The sequence below is a fragment of the Sceloporus undulatus genome, chromosome 1 (genome assembly GCF_019175285.1).
Source record: "Sceloporus undulatus isolate JIND9_A2432 ecotype Alabama chromosome 1, SceUnd_v1.1, whole genome shotgun sequence".
In the NCBI taxonomy this organism is placed as follows: domain Eukaryota; kingdom Metazoa; phylum Chordata; class Lepidosauria; order Squamata; family Phrynosomatidae; genus Sceloporus; species Sceloporus undulatus.
The window spans coordinates 4,793,386-4,802,047 of record NC_056522.1 but is presented as its reverse complement, the minus strand read 5'-3'; the positions used below and the strand labels follow the sequence as shown (position 1 = coordinate 4,802,047).

The following is an 8,662-nucleotide window of genomic DNA, read 5'->3' as shown; positions in this document are numbered from 1 at the left end:
GCTAAAATGGTGGTCTGGAACATGCCCTATGAGGAATGCCTTGGGAGTGGTATGTTTAGCCTGGAGAAGGAGAGAAGGTTAAGGGGGGGTGATATGATCGCCCTGTTTTAAATACATGAAGGGATGTCATATTGAGGAGGGCAGCAAGCTTGTTTTCTGCTGCTCCAGAGCATAGGACTCGGAACAATGGATGCAAACTGCAGGAAAGAGATTCCACCTCAACATTAGGAGGAACTCCTGGACAGTGAGGGCTGTTCGACAATGGAACACACTCCCTCGTGAGTGTAGTGGAGTCTCCCTCCTTGGAGGTCTTCAAACGGAGGTGGATGGCCATCTGTCGGGGATGCTTTGATCTGGATTTGCCATGGCAGGGGGTTGGACTGGATGGCCCTGCGGTCTCTTCCAACTCTATGATTCTATGATAAGAGGAATGGAGAACAAAACGTATGACACAAGGTTTGAGGGAGCTGAACAGGTTCACCTTGGTGAACAGAAGACTAAGGGGTGCCATGATTGTATCTTCAATCCTCAGGGCTGCCACAAAGAGGAGGGGCAGGTTTGTTCTCTGCTACCCTAGAAGGTAGGGCCAGGTCTAATGGTTTTAGTTACAGAAGGGTAGATTTCAATTGAACACTAGAAGAAACTTCTTGATAGTAAGAGTGGCTCAGCAATGGAACCAGTTGCCTAGAGAATTGGGGGTCTCCTTTTCTGGATATCCTCAAAAAGAGACTGCGACAGCTACTTGTCTAAGGATGCTTTAACTGGTCTTCCTGCAGTGAGGGAGTTGGACTTCATAATATAATAATAATAATAATAATAATATAATATAATAATAAAATATAAATTTATTGTACAGTTTTCCCACCTCTCCCTGTGGATAGAGGCGGGATTACAACAAGCATAATATCAACAATAAAATACAAGATACAATATTATCTACGGTAAAAATACAATCAATAGAGTGAACAAACAAAACTACTACCAATCACTAACAATGACCAATCGTTGTCTGTTTTCATGCTATCAAGTAAATATGTCGGAGTGTTTCTTGAGACAGAAGGTCAGGTGGATAGGCCAGCCAGAAGAATCGTCTTAAGTGTCTTTTTTAAAGCTTCTAAGTGGTTAATGGATGGATCTCTTCTGGTAAGTTGTTCCATTTAGGGCCGCGACTGTAAACGCTTTATGGGAAGTTGTAGTTTAGTCTAGTTTTCATATGTTCCAATAGTTTCTTGCCTGATGTTCTAAGAGTGTGGCATACATTGTGTAGAGAGAGGCATTCCGTAAGTAACTCGGGCCCAAACCATTGTAGGCTTTAAAGACAATGACCAACACTTTGTATTGCACCCGGAAGCTGATTGGCAGCCAATGAAGAGAATTTATATTGGAGTAATATGGTCTGATCTTGATGATCCCCTGTGGGAAACCCATACTCTGCAATTATATGATTCACAGACTTGTGACTGCTGCTCCTACAGTGAAACAGACCACATAGACAATAGACTTGTCCTCACACAACTCTTAAAGAAGAATTTAATTCTCAAAGACTGTAATTTGTTTTTTTTTTTTTTTTTTTTTTTGTTTTTTTTTGTATTTTTTTTTTTTTTCCCTCTTTTTTTGCTTCTGTTGTGTTCTTTCTCTCTTTTTTTTTTGGTTTTTTTTTCCTTTCCTTGTGTTTTGTTCGTTTTTTTAGCCGCCCTCCTTTGGATACGCTCCAGTTTCTCAACATCCTTTTTAAATTGTGGTTCTCAGAACTGGACACAATATTCCAGGTGGGGCCTGACCAAAGCAGAATAGAGTGGCACTATTACTTCCCTTGATCTAGACACTATACTTCTGTTGATGCAGCCTAAAATCGCATTGGCCTTGTTAGCTACTGCATCGCACTGTTGACTCATGTTCAACTTGTGGTCCACTTGGACTCCCAGATCCAGGTGTCTTCCATCCTATATCCGTGCATTTTATTTTTCCGCCGTAAGTGCAGTCCTTGTTGCCCTTCTCTGAACCTGCTCCAACTTGTTTATATCCTTGTTAAAGTGAAGTGTCCAGAACTGAATGCAGTACTCCAGATGTGGCCTGACCAGTGTGGACTATAGTGGGACTGTTACTTACCTTGACTTGAAGACTGCTGTGGGCAAGTCACACTTTCTCAGCTTCAGGGGAAGGCAATGACAAATCTCCTCTGCACAACTCTTGCTAAGAAAACCCCATGATAGGTTTGCCTTAGGGTCACCATAAGTCAGAAGTGACTCAAAGGCACACAGCACACACACATATGATTTTATATTTGTTACTCCACGATAACAAATTCTTGTTTTTTTGATAAAACGTATAATTGATTCATATCCCCAATATAACTGCAAATAAGCAATAAACTTTTCCCAATTTTTGTTAAATTTTTCAGAGATTTCTTTTGTATCAACATTGATCCAAAATGCACTGCAGAAATAAGCTAGTTTGAGACTACTTTTACTGCCCTGGCTCAGTGCTAGGAAAGTCTGGGGACTGTAGTTTTGTGAGACATTTAGTCTTTTCTGTTAGAGAGCTTTGGTGCCACAATAAACTAAAATTCCCAGGATTTCCTAGCACTAAGCCAGAGCAGTTAATGCGGTCTCAAACTGGATTATTTCTGCAGTGTGCTTTGAACCATTGTCAGTTTGTCAATTTCAGCAAGTTCAGTCACTTTCATTGGCCAGTCTTCTTGTGTAGGAATAATGGTACTCTTTCATCTTGGAGCATATGTCATTCTTGCAGCTGTTATTGTATACGGTAATGTCCTTATATACTTCCTCTCAATGTGATCGTCCACCACTCCAAGCAAGAAAGTCTCTGCCTTAAACTGTATCTCTATTTTAAAAATACCTTCCGCCATACAGTGAATCTGAATCCAATATTTCTCTCCATCACAGGTTGCTTTTAAAGTACAGGATTGGGCTCCTTTATCCTGAATTCCAAAATCCAAAATATTCCAGAAACCAAAACTTTTTTCATGGGTAGCTAAGATAGTGACACCTTTGCTTTTATTCAGTATACACAGACTTTGTTTCGTGCTCAAAACGATTAAAAATCTTGTATAAAATTATCTTCAGGCTATGTGTATAAGGTGCATACGGAACATAATGTCATGTTTAGACTTGGGTTCCATCTTCAGGATATCTCATTATGTACATATATACAAATACAGATATTCCAAAATCCAAAAAAATCCTAAATCCCAAACGGGTCTGGTCCTAAGCATTTCAGATAAGTGGGTTCAACCTATATTAACTCTGCACAAGACATGTAAAAGTGGTGCTGGTTTTGCCTGTTACCAAGTTAAGTTTCAGCTGCCACCCCAGTCACCATATGTATATAGACTGGTGCCATCTTGTCTTTTTTCTCAGGCGGTAAAATGTCTTGGTCCAATTCCAACATTCATTTTGATATGGTGACGATAGTGGGACAAGTGGGTATAAATAAAGATGACGATGGCCCCATACAGACAGGCCAAAATAAAGCAGCTTCGGGCCACTTTGTAGGTATGCTGTTTAAATGATGTGTGCGTCCTAAGAGTCTGGAAGCCATGCCAAAGCCACAATCCATTCCTAAGGACTGGAGTGCAGCTTTGGCGCAGCTTCCGGGCTCTTAGGACGCACGCATCATTTAAACAACATACCTCCAAAGTGGCCCGAAGCAGCTTTATTTTGGCCTGTCTGTATGGGGCCGATGTTATTAATAGCAATGATGACAACAACAATAAAGTACCTTTGAGTTAATCCGATGCAATGTTGAGAGCCCATTTGGATGATTTTTAATCACATGTCCTTTCCCTTGGCTTTGTTTCTTCACCTCAGGAGCGGTTGATGCTTTCCATTTTGCCCAAGCATGTGGCTGATGAAATGTTGAAAGATATGAAGAAGGATGCAAGCCAGAAAGAGATGCAGCAGTTTAACACCATGTACATGTACCGCCATGAGAATGTCAGGTAACATGTACAGTATCATCATATTTAAGAAGGATCTGTTGTGATAGATTTTGTCTCCTGAGAAAACAAAATTAAAAATCCTGAGCAAAATCTTTTGTTTACATAAAGTATTTATCTATGCCACCGTTTAGAAAGTATATATCAGGTCTGTTCAGAATCATTATTTCAATTTTTTTAATGCTGAATAGTTATGGCTTATGTAAGTTTTAGTTGTTTCAGTGGGTTTGCTCCAAATATGATTTAAGTCTGGCGCTGAGCCACAGAAATGTAATGAGGTTGAAGAACCCAAACAGAAAAAAAGAATGAGCAGAAAAGCTGGAAGGAGAGATAATAAGTTTAAGTTGATAGACAGAAAAATAAGCAAAACATTACAGGGGTCAACAAAACAAACAGCGAGCAAGTATCTAAATAAAGACTTTAGTAAAGGAGTGGGGAAAGTGTGCTCCATGGGCTGCAAATGATGCCCCCCATCCATCTAATTAACCATCTGATAGCCTTTGTGGCTGAAGAGTGGGCTATAAATACTACTACTACTACTACTACTACTAATAATAATAATACTTTTGTGTTCTGAAGTCCCTGTCAGTCCCCATAAGTTCTCATAACTCTCCAGATTTTAAAATCACTTTTAGATCATTTTTTTTGCCCTAAAACCTTGTCTAGAACATGTGAAAAGGGGCAAGAATGCTTTACTACACTCACATGCCCCAGAACCCTCTATCAGCAAAAATATATTTTTTCAGCGGTGTATTGGCCAAAATGGTGATTGGATACTGTACGGCTGAAAATGGAGGTATAGTACTGATGCATGAGTCTGACCCATGATGCAAAAGTGGAGTTGGGTCTGGCCCTGACACAATTGCCCACCCCAGTAGGATTCTTAAATATTCATCCCCCAATCTGGAGCCTTCCAAATGTGACTCCCATGGTAACTCCCATCAGTTTTAATGATGGCCAACGGCAACAAGTGATGGGTGGGGGGGTTGGTTTCTACATCAAAATGGAGGTTCTAGCTGTGGAAGTTTCTAGCTTGACAAAGACTTTCTTGAACAGAACAGGAGGATATATTATTTTATTAGTTATTGTATGTATGTATGCATTTATTAAAGTGCTTATCTCCCGCCTTTTATCCAGAGATTTCACAATATAAAGCCAGTCTGACAAATTTAAGAGTGAATAATAAAATGATCATAAAAGGCTGAAAACATATTAAACAAATTAACACAATTAAAATAAATATTTAAAAGAGTTTAAAAAGTTTTAAATAAATTAAAACCACCTATATAGCGTATATATATTAAAACAGTGTAACTGGCTTTTGTAAAACTAGTTGGGCCCCTAAAAGCTTTTGGTCAAAACACACTGCAGAAATAATCTAGTTTGAGACCACTTTAACTGCCCTGGCTCAGTGCTAGGGAATCCTGGGAATTGTAGTTTACTGTGGCACCAGACCTCTTTGACAGAGAAGGCTAAATGTCTCACAGAACTAGAATTCCCTAGCATTGAGCCAGGGCAATTAAAGCAGTCTCAAACTGGACTATTTCTGCAGTGTGTTTTGGACCTCTGAACAATCGTGTTTTCACTTTGCTCCTGAAGAATAGCGCTGTTGGTGCCAGTTGGGCCTCCAAGGGGTGAGTGTCTCACAGTTGGAGTGACACAGTGGAGAAGGCCTTTTCCCATTCTTTCCATATTGTTCTGTCTGATGGGACAACCCTGCTTTATGTATCATTACCACCACCTTGAATGCAGACTGGAACCATACTGGCAGCCAGTGTAATTCCTTTAAAACCAGTATTATATGTGGATTTTGTGTTATATTTCAATGTAATATTTGTGTAATACAGGGGTAGGCAACCTGCGGCCCGCGGGCCGGATGCGGCCCGGCGAGGCCTTGGGACCAGCCCCAGCCCGGTCCTGCCGCCGATTGCCACAGGGGCCTTTGGCGTCTCGCACGAGGGGCATGGTGGGGCAATTGTCTATAGAAGCCTCAGAAACATGCATTTATCTTAACATTTTTTTAAAAAATCAGCAAAATTTTTTGTGTGTCCTCCATTTTTTATTTTAAAAGTGCCCTCCATTTGAAAATTTTGTCCTACATTTGTCCTGGTTTATTTATTTATTTAATTTTAAAAATATTTAATTATTTATTTTTTGGCTTCGGCCCCCCAGTTGTCTGAGGGACAGCAACCCGGCCCCCGGCTCAAAAGGGTTGCCTACCCCTGGTGTAATATTTCAGTCAGGAGTCCAACTGTTGCATTTTACACTAAAGGTAGCATATTAATTTAATATGCTACCTTAATATGCTATGCTGCATTTTCTGAGTTGTCTTCAAGGGCAACCCCACATAATGTGCATTGCAATAGTCTAATCAGGATCTTTCCAGTGCATGGACTATGAGGCTAAGCAATAGCAATATTCTTGAGAGTCAGCCCACCTGAATCAAAATTTTCAGGTCTAAAAAAATTCCAAGTTCTCACATTTTGTCTTATTCATCTTCCATTTAGCTTTTGAGTCAAAAGGGCTAGAATTTTACTTTGAAATGTGTTGTAATCTGGGATTCTTGGAAAGATTAATTTTGCAGCAGATAGGTCACAGCTGATTGCATGAATGACGATTGGACATTGATTGGAGGTTTTTTGCCTTCAGACAGATAACACTAGTTTGTCAGTTGTGTCTAGTTGGCAGTAACTGTTCAGCAACCATCTTAATCTTCTTTGGTCCTTGTGCCTTTTCCCCCCACAGCATCCTCTTCGCTGACATAGTTGGTTTCACGCAGCTGTCATCTTCCTGTAGTGCCCAGGAATTGGTGAAGCTTCTCAATGAACTCTTTGCACGCTTCGATAAACTAGCAGCAGTAAGTTTCTTAGCTTTGATATTTGTCCTCTTGAGTATTTCCAACTCCTCACTTAAATTCATCTAAGTAACTAGAAGTAGTTGGAGCAAACCGTAGCTACATGTAATTACACAGAGATCAGGCTGTCTAAAAGGCCATGGCTGCACCTGCACTCCAGAAATAATGCAGTTTGAGACTGCTTTAACTGTTCCGGCTCAATGCTGTGGAATTCTGGGAATTGTAGTTTGTTGTGGCACCAGAGTTCTCTGACAGAGAAGGCTAAATGTCTCACAAAACTGCAGTTCCCAGAATTCTATAGCGTTGAACCATGGCATTTAAAGTACTGTCAGATTTGCATTGTTTCTGCAATGTGGGTGCAGCCCATGTCTCCATGTATATGAACCTGTCCAAATTTTAAGATCCTTGCAGAAGGCCTTTCTTTTGGTCTGAACACTATCATAGGCCCATCTGGTGAGGACACAGGAGAGGGCCTTCTTGGTGGCTGCTCCCAAACTGTGGGGTTCTCACCTAAGGAAAACTAGGCTAGCCCTCTCCCTGCTCTCCTTTTGTTAGCATGCATTTGATGACGAATTGGCTGGAGAAACATCTTTAACTAAAAGGTTTGCTGAATTTATATCTTTATTACTGAGCTCATAAATGATATTAGCATTGATTTTTAAACTTAAATTAATATGATATATATTTTTTATTTAATTTTATACCATCAAGTTTTTGTCTCTTTTCTTGCATTAACCTTATTGTAAGCTGCTTTGGGTCCTATATTGGAAGAAAGGCAAGATATTACAATTAACAACAACAAAATAATAAAAGGGGGCATTTCTTTCCTCTTTGCTTCTTCTCTAGTATACAGTTTTATATATGCTATATGGAGAGGCTCCTGTCTCAAGCCCATCACATCTGCAGGCACATGTATTCGAACAACAACTCTGTGGATGTTCCCACACTCTGGAACTCCCTCCCTAGGGAGGCCAAACTGGCTCCCTCCTTGCTCCCCTTTCATCGATAGGTGAAGACCTTTCTGTTCCAGCAGGCTTTACAAGAAAATAACTTCTCTTTGTTGGCTGTATTATTTTTATTCAATGTTTTGAATAAAATCAGTGTTTTAAACTGCTTTCATTCTATAGACAGTACAATGCGATTTTAATCTTGACTCGCTGCATGTGGTTTTACTTGTACAGTCAGCCCTCCAGATTCATGGGGTTAGGGGTTAAATGGAAAAAACATGAATATCTCTAGCTCCCCCCCCCTTAACTCATTCATACTGGCCTAAAAGACATGGAGGGAACTGGGATGATCCGGATGCCCCTCCCCCGAATCGCTCCGTTAGCAAGTGCCCACTACAAATTGAAATCGAATGCATTTTGACAGAAATCGAATGCATTCTGTAGATTGGCCGCTGCCAATCAAGCTATCGTCATGGTGACGTTTGCAGGGCATCGGGGGAAGTGTCCTCCCTTTTTAAAGAGCCAGGCACAGGGGTTTCAGCGGCTGAAGCAGGGAGAGAGATGCCTCTCTCTCTCTCTCTCTCTCTCTCTCTCTCTCTCTCTTTTTTTTAATAAACCTGTGGGCTTTTGGGTCAGATCTGCCCCTGTCCCAGGCAGAGGATGGGATTGCCATGCATTTTTTTTTTAATGCTTTTAAAAGCAACATTAGCTTTCCCTTTGCTTCCCTTGCTGTATCTGCTCAAGAAGACAAATCATTCGCATATTTGCTAAAAAAAAATGGTTAAAAATGTAACATTGATTGTTTGCAACATTTGTAGCTTCTCCCTCTGCAGAAAGCAAGTGCAAGCCTGGCTCCATCTGCCTCTGGAATATAAACCATGCGCATGTGCGCTCAAAAAAAAA

The 8,662-nt window shown here is 40.5% G+C and overlaps 1 protein-coding gene across 2 annotated transcripts in view; it reads left to right on the top strand.

Moving 5' to 3' along the window:
* Positions 1-8,662, top strand: part of ADCY3 (adenylate cyclase 3) — a 138,293-nt gene that overhangs the window by 83,839 nt on the left and 45,792 nt on the right. For both annotated transcript variants that reach the window (XM_042445565.1, XM_042445566.1), the window contains 2 exons: positions 3,831-3,961; positions 6,704-6,815. In XM_042445565.1, the coding sequence (XP_042301499.1) occupies positions 3,831-3,961; positions 6,704-6,815 (243 nt within the window). The remainder of the gene's footprint in view (positions 1-3,830; positions 3,962-6,703; positions 6,816-8,662) is intronic.